At 35.1% G+C, this 24,836-nt stretch overlaps 1 protein-coding gene across 9 annotated transcripts in view; it reads right to left on the minus strand.

Annotated features, from left to right (window-relative positions):
- Positions 1-24,836, minus strand: part of PTPN20 (protein tyrosine phosphatase non-receptor type 20) — a 149,148-nt gene that overhangs the window by 107,965 nt on the left and 16,347 nt on the right. For 6 of the 9 annotated variants that reach the window (XM_082718419.1, XM_082718424.1, XM_082718425.1 and 3 more), the window contains exon 2: positions 20,221-20,374. In XM_082718419.1, the coding sequence (XP_082574545.1) occupies positions 20,221-20,374 (154 nt within the window). Of the gene's footprint in view, positions 1-20,220; positions 20,375-23,171; positions 23,299-23,775; positions 23,972-24,836 lie in introns of all 9 variants that reach the window. The other 3 variants (XM_082718421.1, XM_082718422.1, XM_082718418.1) reach the window with 2 other exon arrangements.

Raw genomic sequence — 24,836 nt, forward strand, 5'->3', positions numbered from 1 at the left:
TTCAATGCTCTTGTTTCTTTATTGATTTTCTGCTTCGATGATCTATTTCTGAGAGAGGCATGTTAAGATCTCCTACTATTAATGTATTCATATCAATATGACTCTTTATCTTGATTAACAGTTGTCTTATGTAATTGGCTGCTCCCATATTGGGGGCATAGATATTTACAATTGTTAGATCATCTTGGTGGATAGTCCATTTAAGAATTATGTAGTGTCCTTTTGTATCTCTGACTACAGTCTTTAGTTTAAAATCTAATTTATCTGATATGAGAATCACTACCCCAGCCTTCTTTTGAGGCCCAATGGCATGAAAGATGCTTCTCCATCCCTTCACTTTCAGTCTGGGTGTATCTTTAGTTCAAAATGGATCTCTTGTAGACAACATATGGATGGGTCCTGTCGTTTTACCCAATCTGCAACCCTGTGTCATTTTATGGGCACATTTAGGCCATTCACATTGAGAGTGATTATTGATTGATACGTTTTTACTGACATCGTGTTACGTTTGAAGTCTTTCTGTAGATTGTCTCTATAGTTCTGTTCAATGCTATTCTTAGGATTTTTCCTCTTTGATAGAACCCCCCTTAATATTTCCTGCAGTGTCAGCTTGGATAAAAGACCTCAACATGAGACAGGAATCCATCAATATCAGCCACAGCAACTTCTTTCAAGATATGTCTCCAAAGGCAAAGGAAACAAAAGCGAAGATGAACTTTTGGGACTTCATCAAGATAAAAAGCTTCTGCACAGCAAAGGAAACAGTCAACAAAACAAAGAGGCAACCCACAGAATGGGAGAAGATACTTGTAAATGACAGTAAAAACAAAAGGTTGATATCCAGGATCTATAAAGAACTCCTCAAACTCAACACACACAAAACAGACAATCATATAAAAAAAAATGGGAAGAAGATATGAACAGACACTCCTCCAATGAAGACATACAAATGGCTATCAGACACATGAAAAAATACTCATCATCACTAGCCATCAGGGAGATTCAAATTAAAACCACATTAAGATACCACCTTACACCAGTTAAAATGGCCAAAATTAGCAAGACAGGAAACAACATGTGTTGGAGAGGATGTGGAGAAAGGGGAACTTTCTTACACTGCTGGTGGGAATGCAAGTTGGTGCAGCCACTTTGGAAAACAGTGTGGAGATTCCTCAAGAAATTAAGAATAGAGCTTCCCTATGACCCTACAATTGCACTACTGGGTATTTACCCCAAAGATACAGATGTAGTGAAAAGAAGGGCCATCTGTACCCCAATGTTCATAGCAGCAATGGCCATGGTCACTAAACTGTGGAAAGAACCAAGATGCCCTTCAATGGACGAGTGGATAAGGAAGATGTGGTCCATATACACTATGGAATATTATGCCTCCATCAGTAAAGAGGAATACCCAACTTTTGTATCAACATGGACGGGACTGGAAGAGATTATGCTGAGTGAAATAAGTCAAGCAGAGAGAGTCAATCATCATATGGCTTCCCTTATTTGTGGAGTATAACAAATAGCATGGAGGACAAGAGGAGATGGAGAGGAGAAGGGAGTTGAGGGAAATTGGAAGGGGAGGTGAACCATGAAAGACTATGGACTCTGTAAAACAATCTGAGGGTTTTGAAGGGGCGGGGGGTGGAAGGTTGGGGGAACCAGGTTGTGGGTATTATGGAGGGCACATATGGCAGTGAGTATTGGTTGTGGTGCAAAAACAATGAATGCTGTTACACTGAAAAGAAATATAAAAATTAATCCATTAATTTAAAAAGAATGGTGTGTTACATAAGTCTCACTTTAACTTCTTGAATTTTTAATAATAAATTAGCAATGTGTTGATGTATACAGAAATTCATTTCAAGCTTTATTGAAGAATATAATATGAATTCTCCATAGGAAAGCCATTGCTGTTTTATTATAGGATCATTACCCTATTACTTTAACTGCACAGACTATTTCATATAGAAGCCAAAGGAGATATTTTTCTCTGATCTTGAAACTGAGCATTCAAAGTACTGTTTCTTATATCATGGCAGCCCTCAATATTATGATTTAGAAATTTTGTGACATGGTATGTTAACAATACAATATAGTTATAGTATGTCAACAATACAAATATAGTAAAAAAATAGTAAACATATACTTTGGAAGTAAAACTGGTCATTCACTGATGTGTTAAAAAAGACAATAATTGTGAACTATTATAATATAAGTTAATTTTGTATGTACATATTATGAAGTATCAATGAAAACCCAATATATCAAAACTAACGTGAAAGTTAGCTAAAGCAGTGTTTAAAGCAGAAATGTATAGTTTTAAATACATTTATAACAAAAGCAGAAAAATATGGACAAAAATGAGTTTTATAGTCAATCATAAAGTCCAAGTAAAATTGAGGCAACCCCCCCAAAAGTAGAAAGACATCATAAAGAAATACATCTTATAGAAAATAATTTAAAACAACAGATCAACAAAATCAAAGACTAGTTCTTTGACAAAAGACTTAAAAATACGCAAACATCTTTCACTAACCAATTTACTTAATACTAAGAAGGAAAAAGGGCACAGCCACAGACCCAACTATCATTTTTAGAAGTACCATTAGACAAATTTGATGAAATGGAAACTTCTTCAGAGAATTGTAAATCATCTGAATCTACCTAAGAATATGTAGAAAGCATGAATAGTATAACAAGCACTTAAAAATTTAAACCAATAATTTAAAATCTCATCCCGAGGAGGTAACAGACATGGGCCCAAAGATGCATCCAGATGAGATTTTATCAAATTTTCAATGAACAAAATTTCTTTCTTATAGTATTTTAGAGAATTTTTTAATGTAAAATTATGTAATTTATACTAAAATGTCAGTAAAATCCTTACATGAGAACAAAAGATGTAAAATACAAGAAAAACTATAAGCCAAACTTAAAAATGGACATCAATGCAGAAATCCTAAGTACCATATTACTAAATGGTGCAATGGAAGAACGTGTAGATTCAGTTAGATTTATCAAGAGATTTCAAATTATGACCAGTATCATAAAAATCTATCAGTGTCCTTTGCTATATAACAAATGTCAATAAAGGACAGAAATCATATTATTATCTGAACATAGAAAGAAAAATCATTTGAAAAATTTAACAGCCTTTCAAGGTAGAATAGAACTATTTTAACTTATTGAAAATGTTATTTAAAATACTGAGCTAACATTAAGCTTAAAGGTAAAACTTAGACACAGTCTCATTTTTTAAGAAAAACATAAAATGCCTGCTACCACCACCCTTATTTAATGTTGTATAATATACAAGGCCCAAGCAATAAAACAAAAGAAGAAAGAAAAAAAAAAAACCTTAAGAATTGGAAACAAAGCAAGTAAATCGTATTTGCAAATACATAGAAAATTAAAGAGACTCTGTATCATATTACTAGAAATAATAAAAACTTCAGACAGGATAGCTGATACAACAAATTATAAACATTCCATAAACCAACAATAACCAACTAAATATTGCAACAAAAGAAAATGTATCATTTACAATGAAATAAAAATAAAAGGTAACTAGAAATAAAGCAAAAATAAATAGTAAAAATTGCAAAATCTTACGGAAGTTTACAAAAAGTAGCACCCATATTTATACAGAAGAAAACTGAGTATCATAATAATGGTAAATAGTTTCTAAATTAATCCACAGATTTAATGCAAATCTAATCAAAATTTAAGCAGGATGTGTGCAGTGTGCGTGCGTGTGTGTGTGTGTGTGTGTGTGTGTATAGACAAACTAGAGAATACAAGTCCAAGAACAGCAAAGACAACTTGGACAAGGAAAACAGATTGGGGCATTTGCCCTATCAGATGTCAATACTGATTATAAGTTAAAGTAATCAACAGTGTGCACTGGTGTAGGAGTAGAAAATAGAGGAAGAAAAGAGAATAGGGATTCTTAAACAAACTCAAGTACCTAAGAACATTTACTCTTAGATAGTGGTGGCACTGCAGATCAGAGGGAAAACATAAAATAAATACTGTTGGGACAACTGGCTTTCCTGCTAGAAAAAAAAAAAAAAATATATATATATATATATATATATATATATATATATATATATATATCCCTATCTCAGAGCCTGATAAGACCAAAGATGATAGTATACAAAAAAAAAAAAAAAAAAAAAAAAGCTACTTTTATTCTCTCAGGGTAGGAATAGATTTTCTAATTACAAAAGCACAACTTACAACGTACAGAAGAAAATAGTGATAAATTTGAATATTAATTAAAAGGCACTGTCAAAAAAAAAAAAAAAAGACACTGTCAGTAGGGGTGCCTGGCTGGTTCAGTTGGAAGAACATGTGACCCTTGATCTCAGGGTTGTACATCTGAGCCCCAGGTGGGTTGTAGAGATTACTTAAAAACAAAATCTGTGCTTTGGTGAGTGCTGTGAAGTATGTAAACCTGGTGATTCACAGACCTGTACCCCTGGGGATAAAAATATATGTTTATAAAAAATAAAAAATTATATTAAAAAAAAAAGAAATGGGGGGAAAAGGTACATCAATAGGGTTCAAAAAGAAAAAAGTATTCACTGGGAAGAAGTGATATGCATCTAGGACATATAGAGAATTCCTGAAATTCAGCAAGACAAGCCAATGGGGGGAAAAAATGAGTCAAGTATATTAAACTAGTTGCTATTCTTAGTAGGAAATAACAACCTCCAACTACTGCTGATTTGAGAATAAGTAAAATTTATGGCATGTCCTCTGGGCAATTCCTCTAACCACCAAAAAAGCTGAGCAAAGAGACATGGGTCTCTTGAATGCTGAAGGTGCGTATCTAACACTCACTCCTGTTACTGATGTTAAAACTGTACCATATCCTCCCATAATCCTTGACATTAAATGTTACTGCCACTATTGCTTCACACTAAGATTCAAAGAACAGGGAATTCTGTGAACTTAAAAAGGAGCTTCATATGCTAAGGTGGCAATTCTGTTTTTAAATGCCTGTAAGAATTATATACAAGCAACTCACAGAAGAAGAAAACCTACAAGTCAATAAATGTATTTTAAAAATCCAATGTCACCTAATAAACAAATGAAAATTTAAGTAACCTACGCTGATGTTCACTTCTGTCTATGGGGAATTTATCACTTAATCACAACCAGAAAATAGGACAAAATACATTGAAACAACAATTTTCAGACATTGCACAATAGATTATGATCTCAGAGAGAGGGGAAACAAATGAGGTGAGCCTTATGATTGCCCCCAGATTAAGACCACAGGGAGTTTCCAGGTCATAGCTCAGGGAGAGAATTGAAAGAGAGTCAAGTGATCTCACTGAGCTGCAGAGAAAGAGATCAAAGCTCAGAGAGACTGTGGCAAGTAGAATTTGCAGGGCAGAATGTCAAGGGAGGAGGTAGCTATACAAAACAAGAAAATCTGAACATTTGCAAAGAAATCCTCTCTTACCCTTTGCAGAATATGGGTCTGCTTATATGTAGGACAATTCCTGACATCAAGGAAAATCACTGGAAAGCAGCAGAAATTAGTAAGAGCTAGGAAAAGTTTTGTGTTCTTATAATCCAGAATGAGGATATCTCACAATACATGGGACTCTGGGGAGGGTTCACAGAACACACACTTCTTAGCAAAACTAAATTATCCCCAGAATAAAGGCTTCCTTGCACCATCTTTTTTTTTTTTTTAAGATTTTATCTATTTATTTGGCAGAGTGAGAGAGATCACAAGGAGGCAGAGAGAGAAAGAAACAGACTCCTCACTGAGCAGAGAGCCCGATGCGGGGCTCGATCTCAGGATCCTGAGATCATGACCTGAGCTGAAGGACGAGGTTTAATCCACTGAGCCACCCAGGTGCCCCTGCACCATCTTTAAGAAGCTTATTAGCAAGCTTCAAAAAGAATCAAGTTCAATTTGAACTTCAAGTAATAATACAACTTCAAGGCAGAAAATACCAACACTTTCTTAGAGGAATTTAAAAAGAAATCCAGCATCCAAAAATTTGCAAAACAAAAAAAAATTTGCAACACCCGGCATCCAGTAAACAATTAATGGGGATGCACAGGAGGAGGAAAATATGTCCTATGACCTGAAAAGTAAATCAATAGAAATATACTTAGAAAGAATAGATGATGAAATTTATAAACAAGAAGATTTAACAAGCTAGTATAATTTGTATGAAGGCACTCAAGGAAGTAAAATAAAACATAATGAGAAGAGAAATAGAAACTGTAAAAATTAAACCCAAATGGAATTTCTAGTGATGAAATACATAATATATGTACTGGATAGAACTAACAACAGATGAGACAGTAGAGAAGAAAAGACCAGTGTATGTCAACATACAGCAATGAAATGATCCAAAAATGAAGCACATGATGGGGGAGTGGGGCAAGACTGAACAGAGAGTCAGCAAACTTTAAAAGAAAAAAGAGGGAGAAAGATACCATGCTAACATTAGTCAAGAAAAAGTTAGAATGGCTAGATTAGCATTAGATGAAGTAGACCTCAGATTAAAGAGCATTATCAGTGATAAAGATGATGTTACATAATGACAGAGGCTGATTTATTAGAAAAACAGCAATTCAAAATCTATATTCAACTCATAGCAAAAACCCAGATTAATATGAAATAAAAGCTAACAGAACTGAAAAGAGAAAGACACATATCCACAAAACTTTCTTTCAGCAACTGACATAAAAGAAAAAAAAAATCAGTGAAGCCTTGGAAGATTTGAAACACACTATAATTCATACTGTCCTGATTTAAAAGCGCAAAACACTTCACCTAAAAACAACAGAATATATATTGAAGTATGCATGGAACATTTTCAAGGATTATACACTGAGCTATAAAATAATTCTCAATAAATTTACAAGCTATGAAATCACCCAGAGCTTATCATATAAATTATAAAATACATCCTACAAATATTCTCAGATCACAATGGAACTAAATTAGAAATTTATAATATTAAGATATATGGGAAATCTCCAAATATCTAGAAACTTTACAACAAATTTTTTAACCTGTGAGTCAAAATAAGTCACAAGAGAATCTAGAAAACTTCTTAAACTTCCTGAGGGTAAATAAAAACAGCATATTGAAATTTTAAGGATGAAGCCAAAGGAATGTTTTATAGAAATGTACAGCATTGGATACTTGTATGAGGAAAGTAGAAATCCAAACTATCTAAAATTCTACCTTATGGTAAAATCCAACTATCTAAACTTCTGCCTTATGGAATTAGAAAAGAAGAGCAAATTCAAAGAAGCAGAAGAATGGAAATGGTGGTAAAAACAGAAATCACTGAGAGAAAAATAATCAACTGCGCCAACGTTTGGTTCATGGAAAAGATCAATAAAATTGGTTAATCTTCAGATGCATCAAAAAATAAAAGAGAGAAGAAACAAGCTAACAACCTGAGGAATGAAAGGGAGGATGACACCATATTTTCTATAAGAATGTAAAGTGTGCTAAAGGATACAGGTAACTTAATGTCATGTTTGACAACTTAGATGAAATGAACAAATAATTTGAGAGACAAAAATCTACCATAGTTCATTCAAGAAGAACTAGATAATATGAATAGCCCTATATCGTTTAAAGAAAGTGAATTCATAATTTAAAATCCTCCCCCAAAGAAACATCAGATCTGAAGAGCTTCACTAGCAAATTCTACAAAACATTAAGGAAAAACACTGCTTCTACAACAATTAGCCGTAAAGCTGAAGAGAGGAGACATAAAAACTGAAGAGGACATAAACACTATTGTATTCATCTACTAGGTCTGTGATAACAAATAGCACAGAGTGGCTTAACGATAGAAATTCAATTTTCTTACAGCTCTGGAGATTGGAAGTCCAAGATCAAGGTGCCAGCAGTTTTGGTTTCTCCTAAGTCATTTCTCCCTGACTGCCTTCTTGTTGTGTCCTCACATGGCCTCTTCTCTGTGCATGCATATCCCTCATGTCTTCTCCTCTTCTTAGAAGGATACTTGTCCAATTTGATTATGGCCCCACCTGTATGATGTCACTTAACCTTCATACGCTCTCTAAAGGTCCTATCTCCAAACACAATCACTCTGGGGGTGAGGGTTTCAACTTGTGAACTTCAGAACACTCTGCAGTTCCTAACAACTACCTTGATACCAATATCAAAGATATTAGAAGAAAATTACAGATAAACATCCTTTCATGAATAAAAATGCAAAAGTCCTTAACAAAATATGTTAAATCAAATCCAGAAATACATAGAAAGGGTGGTATATTGTGACCATATGAAATTTATCCAAAAATATAAAGTAAGCTAACACTTCAAGAACAATCTGTATAAGTCACTGTAGGAATACACTCAAAATGAAGAAAAACAATCATTCAATAGATGCAGAAAAGAATTTAACAAAATAAAATTCCTATTTACAAAAAAAAAAAAAAAAACCCAAACCTTCAGCAGACCATGAATCGAAGAAAAACCTCTCAACCCGATAAAGAGTATCTACAAAAAATCCTATGGTTAACAGCATTCGTAAGAGTGAAAGCCTGAACTCTGTCTCTCTAAGATCTGGAACAACTGAAAGATGTCTGTCCTTAATACATCCTTTCAACAACAACATATTGGAAGTATTAGCCAGTGCTGTTAGGCAAGAAAAAGAAGACAAAAAGATTGCTAAAGAAGATGTATGAAACTCTTATTCAAAGATAGTATGATTGTATATACAAAAAATCATGAGGAATCTATTTTAAAAAGCTGTTAGAAATTATAAATAAACTTAGCAAGGTTGTGAGATATGCAGTCAGAATACAAAATCAGCAGTATTTCTATGTGTAAGCAAGGAACAATCTAAAAATCACAATTAAAAAATTTAGTAATATAAGAAACCTGAAATACTTGAAACATGCTTAAGACCTATACACTGGAAACTACAAAACATTGGGGCACATGGTTGACTCAGTCAGTTAAGTGTCTGACTTTGGCTCAGGTCATGATCCCGGGGTCCTAGGATCGAGCCTCAAGTTGAGCTCCCTGCATAATGCGAAGTCTGCTTCTCCTTCTCCCTCTGCTCCACGGCTCCAGCTCTTTCTTTCTCCCAAATAAAAATATATGTTTATAAAAAATAAGAGAATTAAAAAAAATTTTTTAAAAACACCCTACAAAGCATTGCTGAAAGAAATTTTAAAATACCCGAATAAATGGAGAAATACATATTGTCTTTGCATTCAAAGATTCGATATTGCAAATATTCGATGAATGAATGACATATTCAATGTCAAATACCCCCACAGTGATCTCAATCAAAATCCCATTAGGGGTTCTCTGTAGAAACTGACAAGCTAATTCTAAAATGTATATAGAATGCCAAGGGCCTCGGACAGCAACAACAATTTTGAAAAAGAACAACACCAAAAGACTTTACCACTTAATTTCTAGACTTATTACAGAGCTATAATAATTAAGATACTAGGACTCTGGAATAAGGACAGAAGTATAAAGCAATGGAACAGAATAAAAAGTCCACATGCAATTCTACAAAGATATATATTCAATGATTTTTGACAAAGATACCTAGGTAACTTAATGGAGAAAAGAGAGATGTTTCAAAAACTGATGCTGAAATAACATAGGGAAAAAAAACCCCTCAATACTTATATTACCCCATTAAAAAAAGGAGTAAATCAGAGATATAAACCTAATAGCTAAACTACAAAGTTTTAGAAACAGGAGAAAAATGTTTACAGTTATGCAAGTAATTCTTAATACACAGGAAAAAAAAAACATGATGGACATAAACTGGGGAGTTTCCCCTGGAATTTCCTCAAAATTCACTGTTTGATTAATCCTAATAATTTCTCAACAGCTTTCTCTTGAATTTATCCGATCAGTAATGTCCAAGTGTCATGTATCACACTTGAATTTCACCTCTTTGATCCCAGTTCTGTCATTTTTGTGGCACACGATTTGATCAAGATCCCTAATTTCTCTGTGTCTCAGTTTCATCATCTATAGAACAAAAATACCAACAGTGCCTGTGTCATAAGGACATTATGATGATCAGCTGAGGTATTACACCTGAAACACTCAGTACAGTGCTTCACATGGGCTCAGCATTTAAAGTTTGTTATGACTGTTAACATTTCAAGAATGCACTGTTCATTTACATTTTTCAAGACTTATTCCATTAAACCATGTGATTATTTTTCTGTCTATTAAAAAAAAAATCCAGGGGCCAGAAACAATGATACTACTGTAGTAACAAACAAGCCAGTGTCCAGATCTTGATTTCTAAATACTGTTCTCCAGTAAAACAAATCTCTTTCTAGAAGTGACTGAATCTAGGGCCTGGCCAGGTGAAAACTCAAGATAAGCCTGGAGTACCTTGTAATGCAGTAAAGTAGCAAAGTGCTCAAAAAAACTAAAGGATGGGGAACATGAAAGGACAGGACACAGGAGTCAATCTGAAAGTCCTTCCAAGGGCCAGGACTAGAACAATTTGAACACTAAAATAAGTAACAACTGGATTATAATGAAGCATAAAATAAATATAAATGAGTTTATACTCATATAAACTAATGATCAAATAAATAAGTAGGGGAGGATAACAAACCTTCTTTATAGGAAAAGCTCCAAAATGTATATATACTCCCTCCTCCAAAAGGTAGAGTTTAATTCTTGCTCACTTCCCCACCCAGAGGGCAGACTACACTTAGTAACTCAGTTCCAAAGAGTGAAAAAATGGAAATACAGTAACTTTACAGCAGAGAAAATACCTCTGGCAAATACCACCTTAACCAAATGATGACCATTAAAGAGTTTCAGTGGTGTCACGTGGATGTCATGTGCCTCCTGAGATGATGTGACAAGAAGAGCACTTCAATTCTGTGGTATTCCATCCCCAAACCTGTAATTCTAGTCTAATCATTAAAAAAAAAAAAAAACATAATAGGAGTTTTATCCATAGAGGCTGTCCTAATAAATTAACCCTTCACTTTGATCTATTCAGTGATCTTAAAATTTCCTGTTTCAAACAGCTACATTACTTGATTAAAACAATGTTAAAATTAAAAAAAAAAATCAGACAACTGTAAATTGGGGGCCATTCTACAGGATACCTGGCCACTATTCAACCTGTCAAGGTCACAAAAAACAAGGAAAGACTGAGAAACTGACACAGACCAGAAGAAACTGGGGAGACATACTGACTAAATGCAATGTGATATCCTGCGCTGGATCCTGGAACAGAAGAGAACATGAATGGGGATAAAAAGGCGAAATTCAAGTAAAGTCTGGAATGTAGTTAATACTTATATGCCAAGGCCAGTTTCTTTAAGGTCGATTTTGACAAATGAACCCTGGTAATATGAGATGCTAACAACAGGGAAAATGGATGAAGGGTATTGTAGATGTTCTGTACTATCTTCATAATATGTCTGTAAATCAAAAATTACTCTAAAATAGTTTTTATGTCAACAAAATTATCAATTTAGGGAAATAAATTTCTTCAAAGACCCAAATATTTTTTAATTTTTGGACATGCACATTTTAATAGAATATAATCCCTCTGTTCCACTGTTTTTAATAGAATCCTCCTTATTTCTGTTTTGTCCAAGGTCTCCTCATGATTAAATTCAGATTATGCATTCTCAACTGGAATACCGCATAGGTGAGGCTCCTTTCTCAGCATTTTACATCTGAAACCTTACACTGTCCATCTCTCCCTCATTACTGGCATGAATTCTGACCACTGATTGAAGTCCAATTGTTCCCCTATCTTGCAATTAATGCACAATCTATAGGGAGACATTTTGTGACCACACACATCCTGCTCTTCATTGAAATTTTCACCTATATTTAGCATCTATTGCTGCTTTTTGCTTGATTCAGTCTTCTGTAATGGGTACAAAATAGTAAGTTTCCAACCTTAGCACTCCCTCCATTTTTTCTTTTATTGTGGTAGAAAACATGTAACCCAAAATTGACCATCTTAACCATTTTTAAGTATATAGTTCAGTAGAGTTAACTATATGCATATTGTTATGAAACAGATCTCCAGAACTTTTTCATCTTGCAAATCTGAAATTTAATTTAAACATTAAACAATTTCATTTATCCCACTCCTCCCAGCGCCCGGTAACCACCATTCTACTTCCTGTTTCTATGAATTTGACCATTTTAAATACCTCACATAAATGGAATCATACGGTATTTATCTTTTTGTGATGGCTTATTTTACTTAGCATAATAACCTCAAGGTCCATCCATGTTGTTGCATGTGATAGGATTTCCTTCATTTTCAAGGTTAAGTAATATGCCATTTTATGAATATACCACATACTGTTATCCACTCATCCACTGGTCAATTCCCCATTTTATTCAGATGTAATCAACATGCAGCATTTAATACAGTTAAGGTATATCACATAATGATATGACTTATGCATATTGTGAAATGATTATAAAATCAGTTTAGTTACTCTTCATCATTTCATATAGATTCTCTTAACAAATTTCATGCATACCATACAGCAGTGATAACCAGATAGACATCATGTTGTACATGACATCCATAGCACTTATTTATCTTATAACTGGAAGTGCGCACCTTTCGACTATCTTCTTCCAATTCCCCCCTTCAATCCATCCCTCCACTTCTGGTAACTACAAATCTGATCTCTTTTTCTATGATTTTGTGTTTTGTTTTTTGTTTTTTGTTTTAGATTCCACATATCAGCGAGACCATACAGTATTATCTTTTGCTCTCTGATTTATTTCATTTAGCATGATGCCCTCAGCATCTACCCATGTTGTTGCAAATAGCAGGATCTCCTTCTTTGTTATGGCTGAATAACATTCCTGTGTGTGTATGTGTGTAGCTTCCTTTTTTTTATATATTTAATTTTCCCAGTACCATTTATGCAAGAGACTGTCTTATCTCCATTGAGTATTAGTAGCTCTCATGTCAAATACTGCTGACTACATATACAAATTTATTTCTGGGCTCTCAGTTCTGTTCCGTTGGTCTATGTATCTGTTTTCATGCCAGTACCATAATGTTTGATAGCTATATCTTTATAATACAGCTTGAAATATAAAGTGTGATGGTCTTTTGTATTGCCATGTAAATTCTTCTACTTCTGTAAAAAGTGCCATTAAAATGTCAATAGAGATTACATTGAATCTGTGATGACTTTGCTAGTAAACACATTTTTAACAATTTTAATTCTTTCAGTCCATGAACATGGGATAACTTTCCATTCATTTATGTCTTCTTTGATTTCTTTCATCAGTGAAAAGTCACAAATTTTAAACAGAGACACAATAAGAAATAGAAAATCCAAATAAAGAAGTTGAAAAGTTGGGTCAAAAACCTTGCAAAAGACATCCAAATAACTTTTAAGGCTCTATGACTTCACTTACACCAAGTATTTCAGGATAAATAATACTAATTTCACACAAAGTAGTCCAGAAAATAAAGGAACACAGAATACTTCTCAAAAACATTTGACAACATCAGAATTACCCTGCTATCAAAAACCCTACTACAAAAGTAGTAAAATACCAATACCCCTCGTGAACATATTTTTAAAAACGTCTTTGAATACCAGGTACCAGTTCAATTAAATATCCATACTCAAAACTCATTCCAGAAGGATCATAGATCTAAATCTGAGAAGTTAAATAAGCTTTTAGAGGAAAATATCTTCATCACCTTAAGAAAGTAAATATTTCTTAAACAAACACTAGCCATAAAGGAAAACAATGAAAAACTGGACATCCTTAAAATTAAGAATTTCTCTTCATCAAAAGATACCATTTTTTACCATGAAGTAAAAAGACAGTGACACTTGGCACTTGGCTAGCTCAGTTGGAAGAGCATATGAGTTTTGATCTCTGGGTCATGAGTTCAAGCCTGACATGGGGTGGAGAGATTACATACATACATATATACATACATAACTTTTAGGAAAATTTAAGCCAAAAAGCAAACCATAGAGCGGGAAAAGATACCTGCAATACATATATCCTATAGTAAACTCATTTTTAAAACAATAAAAAAAGACAAAAACAGAAAATTCAGATGAAATGGAAATAGCCTAATAAAAAAGATAACAACCTTGCTAGCATTCAGGAAGGCATACATTAAAATAGTGTGATATCACTTTAACTCAACAGTTGGGAAAAATTATTAAAATGGATAAAATTCACTATTGATGAGGATTTAGGGAAATAGGCTAAAGGGAAATTAAATTGAAACAGTATCAATCCCCTTTAAATGTGCACAAAATTTAACCAGAAATTCCTCCTCTATATATCTCTCATACAGAAATACTCACACATACAAATATTGATCAAAGATCAGGATGTCATTGTAGTACTGTTTGGAAAAATAAAAATTGGGGAGAAAAACAAAATGTCCTTCAATTTTGGGACAATTAATAAATTCTGACATTCATAAAATGGAAATCTAAGAGATTATCCTGATTTCCCCTGATTTCTATCCTCTGCCCTTTCAAAGGCTTTCAAACTTGATAAAGCTCTGAGTTAAAACAGTTTGTGAGGTATAACACAGTTATAAATAATAATCAAATAACCAAAACTGCAGGTCATATATTTATATCAGAAGTAAAGATATTATTTTAATGATGCCATTTTGTTAAGATGACTGTCTGACCAAAAAGGATATGGTTTTGATGCCCTGTAGAACATTAATCACTTTAACTTCTAATTCAGCAAACTTATTTCAAAATGCCTTCCCTAAGACAGTACATACCTTGTTCCTCAAAATGTTCTTTCAACCAGCACTACTCCTTGATTATTTAATGAGTTGAATAAATTATCTGAGACAGAGTTTTTCTCTGTTTGTGTTTCTGCTAATACAATGTAGTTAAATGAAGCGACACTTGAACGCAGAGTGATTTTTCAAGAATATATGATTTTGACCTTTAGAATAAAAAGGGATTGTGTCTGTGGTCAATCAGGAGCTTTCAAAATTTGATTTGAATAAATGAAGAACCTTCAAGTTTACTGGACCGTACTTCTTAAATAACCTTTAAAGAAATGCAGGGCTCTGTTAACTTTCTTTAAACTAAAAAAAAGACCTGCGAGATTTACTGACCCATTTTTTGTGCCTATACCAGACGGCTTCCTCTCTACTAATCTGTTTATATAATGCATTTATCGTCATAATCACATCCCATGGTTTTCCCGTGGTCTAGTTAGATTTTATACTTCAAAGTCTAGCAATCTCTCAAAGAGATTATATGATTCTACTCAAACTTGGATAAGCTTGTCTCAGACAATCACGATTTAATCATGGACTAGCACAAGCCATTAGCACATTGGGCCAGTCTCCCCGTGTAATCTCTGACTCCACCCCTGCACTTTGGAGCACCACAGAATGCGTCCCTTCACAATAGCTCTTGGCACATTGGCTCACTGGTGTAACATCTACTGTCCAGTTCTCCCCCCCAGGGCTGACAACCCTAGTTCCTTACTCCACTCCCTCTAATTCCTTTCTTGTTCCACATTGAAAATAAATGTGATGACTGAGAAACCCTTTCTTGCGGCTTCCACCGAGATAATTTGAGAAGCTAATAATAATTGAGAGTACATTTCTTTACCTGTGACCTCTTTCATTCTCCCTCACTGGAAATGTTTAGGATTTTCTCCCTGTGTTTGGAAATTTCACAATAATGTTCCTTGATGTGGTGTCTCTTTTGCCTTTTGTTTTGCTGGTACTTGAGCTTACTCTCAAATCTAGAAACTCATGTCCTTCCATCTGGAAATTTTTCTTCAGTTAAGTAACTTCTCAGTCACTGTATTTTTCCATAACTCCTATTATTAGTTACAGACAGGCTATCGTGGATTCGTCTTCTAATCTAATCTTTTATCTGTTTTGTCTCTTTATCCCATTTTCTGAAAAATAGACCTAACTTTATATTCAACTCTTTTTTATTTTATGTTAGTCACCATAGAGTACATCATTAGTTTTTGATGTAGTGCTCCATGATTCATTGTTTGGATATAAAACCCAGTGCTCCATGAAATCCATGTCCTCCTTAATATCCGTGACCAGGCTCACCCATCCCCCCACCCCCTCCCTGCTAAAACTCTCCTGTTTGTTTCCCAGATCCACAGTCTCTCATGGTTTGTCTCCTCCTCTGTTTTCCCCTCCTTCATTTTGCCCTTCCTTCTCCTAATGTCCTCCATGCTATTCTTTTATGTTCCACATATAAGTGAAACCATATGATAATTATCTTTCTCTGCTTGACTTATTTCACTTAGCATAATCCCCTCCAGTTCCATCCATGTTGATGAAAATGTTGGGTATTCGTCCTTTCTTTCTTTTTTTTTTTTTGAATCTGCATTTTTTTAATTTATTTTCAGCATAACAGTATTCATTGTTTTTGCGCCACACCCAGTGCTTCATGCAATCCGCACCCTCTCTAATACCCGCCACCTGGTTCCCCCAACCTCCCACCCCCCGCCAACCCTCAGGTTGTTTTTCAGAATCCATAGTCTCTCATGGTTCACCACCCCTTCCAATTTCCCCCAACTCCCTTCCCTCTAACTCTCCTTATCCTCCATGCTATTTGTTATGCTCCACAAATAAGTGAAACCATATGATAACTGACTCTCTCTGCTTGACTTATTTCACTCAGCATAATCTCTTCCGGTCCAGTCCATGTTGCTACAAAAGTTGGGTATTCATCCTTTCTGATGGAGGCATAATAATCCATAGTGTATATGGACCACTCCTTCTTATCCATTCGTCCGTTAAAGAGCATCTTGGTTCTTTCCACAGTTTGACGACCGTGGCCATTGCTGCTATAAACATTCACTACATCTGTATCTTTAAGGTAAATACCCAGTAGTGCAATTGGAGGGTCATAGGGAAGCTCTATTCTTAATTTCTTGAGGAATCTCCACACTGTTCTCCAAAGTGGCTGCACCAACTTGCATTCCCACCAACAGCGTAAGAGGGTTCCCCTTTCTCCACATCCCCTCCAACACATGTTGTTTCCTGTCTTGCTAATTTTGGCCATTCTAACCTGGTATAAGGTGATATCTCAATGTGGTTTTAATTTGAATCTCCCTGATGGCTAGTGATGATGAACATTCATCCTTTCTGAATGCTGAGTAATATTTCATTGTGTATACCAACCACACCTTCTTTATGTATTCATCTGTTGAAAGGCATCTTGGCTCTTTCCACAGTTTGGCTATTGTGGACATTGCTGCTATGAACACTGAGGTACATATGGCCCTTCTTTTCACTACATCTGTATCTTTGGGGTAAATACCCAGTAGTACAATTGCTGGGTCATAGGGTAGCTCTATTTTTAACTTTTTCAGGAACCTCCACACTGTTTTTCAAAGTGGCTGCACCAACTTGCATTCCCACCAACAGTGTAAGAGGGTTCCCCTTTCTCCACAACCTCTCCAACATTTGTTGTTTCCTGCCTTGCCAATTTTGTATTCAATTCTGATATTTATTTCTTCTAAGGGTTGCTAAATTTCTCAGAGCTCTTTCTGCTTATTATTTTGACCATCTTGTTCACGAATCTCTTCCAGGATTCTCAGGAACTAACAGAGAGTAGCATAAATCCTGGACTAGCTAGCTCAGGTCCTACATGGTTTTGTATAATTCAAATTTTATTGGACCTCAAGCAACAAGATGACCAAAAATTTCAGGTTACTGTGGCTAAGTTTTAAGGAGCCTAAAACATGAAGAAGGCTGAGGATCTTCACAAAGACTTTGCCAAGAGGACATCTAAGCAATTAGTTAACTAGTTGAACTAGTAAGTGAATCTCCTGAGTATTCTACCACTTTCAGAACCAAAAAAAGGATGACTTCTGACATCAGCAAGCATTGCTAAGTTCAAGCACCTATCTCATTTCACAATGGGATTCCAGGGGAGGCTTTAGGGCCATCAAATGTTCCAAGAAAAAGATTTCCTGGCGTTTGGTGGTTTGGGTCATCCTAATCTTAGGGTGTCCAGGAAAAAGAACATTTACCCTATCAGGATGAGGAAAGCTTCTTCTTGATCCAGGGCTGCTCAGACTACTATAGTTAGAAGCTGGTTTAACCTGTCTTGTTTTAAGTAAAACTCAGGTCTTAAAAGATCATTTCATCCTCTCCTAGGGGCTCACAAATGATCTGTTTGGTAATAGAAATTTTTCATAAGTCAAAACTGCTAATCTGTCATTTCTTGAAGGACAATGTATTGTAGAAACTACAGATCAGTAGTACCTCTTCTCTTCTCTCTCTTCCATCATGAAAAGCAACTCTGCAATAATGCTTAACTCAACAAACATTATTAAATATCTACAATATACAAAGCACCGAGTGTGCTTAAGCAAAGAGGAAGAAAGATTCAACCTTTACCCTCCAGAAGTCTGTCCTTCAATAGGGAAGTATAAAAATAACTATAATGTGAGACAATAAAACAGGCACTGTAATAAAGATACTTTAAAAAGCCTTAAGGAAGCCCAGAAAAGAAAATACAAATTCCAGCTGGAATTCCACAAAAACTGTAAATGTTTCTAATAAGTGATTTGGGCACTGGCTAAAGATTTTAATTCATTCAAAGTAACTTGGTTCTTGCTCTCTCTTTCTCTCTTATTGTGGACTTTAATTCCATCTATACGGTTTGCAAAGCAATTTTGCAAAACACACTCTTTCCTTGAGAAAAGAGACCATTCACTAGGTGGCAATAAAAGAACAAAGCTATAAAGGCCACATGTATTTAGAATCTAAAACATTCTACCAATAAAATATGACAACTGCTACTTTCATAATAATTTATTTTAAGGAACCAGTCAGTTTGGTCACTTGCACAGTAATTGCAAAGGTCTTAAGTAAATGAGTGCCTCTACTATTTTTTGTGTGTGCTGTTTTTGTACTTTTCACAAAACCTAAAATAAAGGAATGGTGTGTTTGGGACATAAAATAGGAAAGAAACTGATTCAAAATTATATTTAAAAAGACTCCAGTAAAAATCTATAATTTGATCAGATTCTTAAGTAGTTCAGAAAATAATTGATGAACTATTAGTACACTGTTATCTCAAAAAGGAAAAAGCAGTAAGCAGATTTTTTAAAATATCAAGTTACATAAAATGAAATAAATAGTCCTGAAGAGTAATCACAGAAATGGAAAGAAAAAGGAGGCTCAAAATATCATTTCATAAAAACTAAATTACCTTCTTGGCTGTGATAACTCCAAAGGGAGGTTACAGTATAACTAACATACTGCTGGTAATAGGATTAACATTTTTTGGAAAATAATGGTGGCAACAGAGAATAAAAGCAACACAAAACTCGGACCTATTAGCTCAAGGATCCCAATCCTGAGAATTTATCCTAAAGAAAGAATCTAGCACAAGTATAAAATCCATAAATATTAACATGTTGTCAATAGTAATGTCTATAATGGAAGGGGAAAAAAAAAAAAAACTGGAGACCACAAATGTGCTCGGGTAAGTAGTATCACAATGAAGCAGCAAGCTGCTTCTGGGTCTTTCAGAGGTAGACAGGACCAGAAGGACTTTTGGAGTCAGAGCTGCAAGACCAGAGAAGCAGTCCAGCAAGGACGGCCCTTTGCAGAGCTCTGGCTTAGCCCTCTGCATGGGGAGCAACACTGAGAACAAGGAAGGCAGGAGAGAAGAGGGAGCAGCAGCTGAGCTGAACTTAAAAAGAGAGAGGAAAGGTATAAAAAAAAATGTTGAAAAATGACAGTAAGCTACCAGCGTTGGAGACAAGACGATGACAGTATGGGTCACCTGGAGATAGTGGCATCTCATTAGAACACTGTTAGTATTATATACTGAAAGCCACCTTCTCTGTGCTTTTGTGCTTGTTTGTTTTCCAGATTCTCTGCAATAAATATATAATATTTATTACTATACAAAAATTATATATTACATGTTATATATGTAACTTATTATTATTTACATAATTGGAAAAAATGTTATTTGTTAAGAGTAAAATAAAACACAAGTCTCTAGTCACCGCTACTCTTAAGTGTGACAGCTTGTTAGATGGCACAATCTTTAGTTTGCGCACAGACCCAGTGAATCAAAACCTGCAGGTTAACAAATTAACAGATGGTTCCCATGTACATAGTCTGAGAACCAATGTTCTCTTCCTCCTGCTCCTCACACCCCCAAAGTATGCGAGGCATGAGAATTTACCAGACTCTTTTGTGGCCTTCCTGTATGAAGACATGTTGTCCCCATGCCCAGATGAGGTGAGTAAAATGCTTCTGCAGGTACTGAGCCTTGTGCCCCGAGAGTCAGGCAGAAGGTCTGAATGGCATCCTGGGGCCAGCACACAATTGTTGTTCACCTGGTCAAACACACAATGCAAAGGAATTTCTGTTAGACAGCTGGAGTTTCCACAGGTTTAACAGATTACTACCAACATTTGGTCAGTCACTGTGTCTCAGTGACCTAACTCTCTTAACACCACACTTCAGCTAAACTAGATGTTGGGGATTAACACTGAATGGGTAAGAACTAACTACAGAGCCTGTATTCAAGTAGTTCATGTTCAATCTATCCAAAATCCTCAGAATACGCATTTTTTTCTTTTTTAACCTTTGCCATAACAGGCCTGTAAAATCATGTTATGTTGTTCCCACTGGTTAAACCTAGAATATTTTTTGTCTGGCAACCTCTCCATTAGCTACTTGCAAGTGATATTGGGTTACTATAATTGGAATCTAAAAGTTAATGTTTTGAAACATACATATTTTAAAATTTCAAGATACAGGATGTTAAAGATTATTTAAAACATGAACGGAAGGCAAAAAGGAAGGGATAAGTGACATGTCCTTTTAATGTTATATGAGGATAATATTTAACAGGCACTCCCAAGGATTATTCAGTTATGAATATTCAGTTATGAAGTATACCTTCAACTCATTGTTTAAATCCTAGACTTAGTAAAATTCCATATTAACCTACAGATTGTTAACCAGTAGGGATAGAGATAATTTCTGATGGGAAATATAACATTAAAGGTTATCATGTATTGCTCTGTCAGACAATAAGCCAGACTTTCTAAATCTAAGCTAGTGCTGTTATTCTAACACTCATTCAAAATGCCTATAAAAATCTGGATCCTCAAATGTTCTCTGAACCACCTTTGCCATCTTCCTTGTTCCTTTATTAATAATAAATTGAATAAAGTCTCTAACATGGTTTCATCTCAAATTTTAATGATCACACTTTCAATTTTTTTTAATGCTACTTTGTTGAAAGGGAAAAAAGATCTTTTTTGAAAAGTCAGCCGTTGGCTTCATGACTGGTACTGTGGTCATGGACTTCAGTGGTGAGCTTTCTGATAACTAAAAAACACTAAGAATAATGCCCAACTTTCTGCCTCCCATACACATGAACTAAAAATATTTAAAATGATACAATCTTAATTAAAGACAAAGAAAATGAATTTTCTTTAAAACTTTTTCTAGATAATTTCAAGATATTCCTTGATAACTGGAGATACTCCTACTTAAATACCAGCCTTTAAATATGCTCCATGCTGCATTCCACCAATAAACATATGAATGGTCCTATACTCCCACCTATCCTCTTTATATAAATACACCCACACACACAGGAAAGATCTCTCTAGCACACTGATGAGTAGACTGAAATTCATATTAACCCAAAATAACAGTCACCAGTTTCACATCTTTCACAGAAGTCAGTAGTGCTCTCAGAGCAACAAATTTGATCAGAAAGCATGCCCATTTCTGGCATTTATTAGGGCAGTGAGATTGAGGTAGGCCTATAGAAACAGAACAATCAAACTGGATAAATTTATCTTATTCTACATTTTATCTAGTATATCTTAGGACAGATAGACAAAAGAATATCTTAATTAAGCTGATTAACACTTAATTCAGTTTTTGACTTGTAGCCACTACAGTAAATCAGCAATAGTTTAAGATTATACAATTTTTAAAAAATTATACAATTCAACAAGTCTGTATTAAAACATAGATAGATGGTCTATGAGGTCTACAAAAGTAAATTATATAATAAAAACAGAATCTTCATTTATTAAAATGCAAAAGAAAATTTTAAGGAAATATAGTGAAAACTTTTATCATATTACCACTTCCTCCAATGCTTGACTAAGTAAGCCCCCAGCAATTCTTCCCCATAATTTCCTTTTTCACAATGATTTCTGGACTCATCTTCCCAAGTTGAACCATAAAATAAAATAAAATTAAATTAAAATAAAAAAGGCCTTGAAGTCAGAACTTTTTCATTTTTGTATGTTCAGTGACTAGCACATTCTAAACACTCAAGAAATGTTTGATGGATTAACTGATTAGTTAATTCCATGAAAAATGTGTATGCATCACCAGGCAATCTCCATAACTACATCAAGAACTCTGGGAAGTTACAGAGGTCAGATCCCTAAATTAAAACTTTCCCTCCAATCCCTAAAGAAGGTTGCTAATAGTGTAGAAAATCAAGGAATTAATCCTGAGAAGGGGAAAATCTTTTTTAAAAAATAGTACTTGTTTTGGGATACAGCACTGAGGATAGACAAAGTTCTAATATGGCACAAAGTGGCCCCACACGATCACAAGAGGAAGAAAACACAAGTGTTTGGTTTGCTCAAGAAACAAAAGCAGGACATTTTTCTTCAGGAGTTAGAGTGCCAAAGAAGAGTCAATGAACACTGCACATATTCTCAAAGGCCCAGTTAAGGTGCTATTTTCAGTCTGCCTCAAATGCTCTCAGAACTAAAGCAGATGCCAGCAAAAACCATTCCTGCAGATTCGACTGTATGTTGGATGCAAGATGCCAAAATATAATTTGAAATGACATGGTTAGCACCTCGTCTTGGTAATTCCAACCTTTGGGGCTGAGCACTTCTAATTCTTTTGAAAGTTCTATCATGACTCATTCTCTCTGAGACCCGTGTTGGCCTAGGGAGAAGAGTGAAAGGAACCCAAATGTCCAGTACTGAGTATCTGACTGCCCTACCTGAAGTTACCTCAGGAATAAGAGTTACTTCCTGTGGAATCTGTATTTCCTATGACCAAATTCTCACGGCATGCTTCTTTAGCATGTTTTATACCACTTATGAAGATAACCAATATTCACATAGAAAGTAAAGTTACCCTTAGGAAATGTCACTTTTGATCAGTGGCTTCTTGGGTCACTCTCTGCAATATGTTTATGTGAGGCTTGGTGGATATGAAGCAGGGAAGGATGTCTGAAATGCTCCTCCAGGAGCCACAGGCAGTGCTGGCCAGCACAGTCAGACAAGAAAAAGAAAGTACTGAGACAGGGAAGGAAAAACTGAAAATGTCTTATTCACAAGATAAAGATTTTCAAACATGATTATATCTTAATAAAGCAGATTTTTAAAGGCCATAAAAGATAAGTAGTCTACTTCAACAAAAGTAAAATAAAACACATTGAGGTGATTATGTAAGAACAATTTAAAAAATCAAGTTACTAATGGAAGTTTAAACATTAAGAAAATAGTTGCTATCCACCAATGAGAATGAGAAAGAACTGTCACCCCTCATGGGTCCTTACCATCTGTTTGTACTTTTAAAAGCACTAGAATTCTGTATCAACAGTTCTCAGAGCCACTTGCAGCACTGGAACTGACATACTTACCATGAACCACACTCTGAGCAAATACTTTTTCAATTATTAGAATGGCATTAGTAAAAATAACTGCTTATTAACACCATTTAAAAATTATTTCATTACCTTGATAGTTCTGCTATTTAGGTGCCAAGATAAACAATCTTCTACTGTTGGTTTCATTCATGACATAAATTGCTTTGGCAAATTCCCTGAAACCTCCTCAACATCAGGTCCATCGGTCTGTTCTTCCTGTTTATCTTCCCTCTTGCCTGCTTCTCTCTTTGAGACATATGCTCGTAATTACAAGAGAGTGCCCCTTCTGAAATATATAGTTCCTGTACCTTTAATCAACAGACCTTGGCTCAAATAACCCAAGAAACTACTTACTTATAGGGTACAGTCACAAACCATACATATTTTATGCATGTGTAGATAAAAGTTGACATAGCAGGCCTGAGGCTGCTACACTTAGAAAAACCTACTTGCAAGGGGTGCCCCTGGCTGTCATCTGGGAACTTGTCAGGCAAAACTTTCCCTTAATGAGAAAAGAGGCTCACTGTGCCTACACTATATAAGTGATGTGCTGTATGTTGAACACCTGATTTCTTTATGGGCATCAAGAATTTTAGTGACCACCATCAGTCACACAAGTACTGTATGCCTCCATGACTGACCCCCAAGAAAGACCCTCAATTCCTAGCCTCAGGTGAGCTTCCTTGGTATAAAACATTTCATACAAGTTGTCATAACTTGTTGCTGGGGGAATGAAGTACATTCTATGTGACCTCACTAAGAGAGGACTCTGAAAAGCTTGCACCTGCTTTCTACCTATAAAGGACTGAATGTCTGTGTCCCTCCAAAATTCTTATGTTGAAACCCTAACCCCAATACGATGGTATTTGGAGGTGGAGCCTCTGGGAAATAATTAGATCATGAGAGTGGAGTCCTCAAGAATGGGATTAGTGCCCTTATACAAAGATGAGAGAGCCAGACAGCTCTTTTTCTACATGTGAAGATACAAGAAGAAGGCAATCTGCAATCTGGAAAAAAGTCCTCGCCAAAACATGACCAGGCTGGCACCCCAATCTTGGACTTTAAGCATCCAAAACTGTGAGAAGTAAATGTCTGCTGTTTAAGCCTTTTATGGTATTTTGTTATAGGAGCTTGAAGTCACTAGGAGGAAA

Source organism: Mustela nivalis (assembly GCF_964662115.1).
Source record: "Mustela nivalis genome assembly, chromosome: 2".
Lineage (NCBI taxonomy): Eukaryota > Metazoa > Chordata > Mammalia > Carnivora > Mustelidae > Mustela > Mustela nivalis.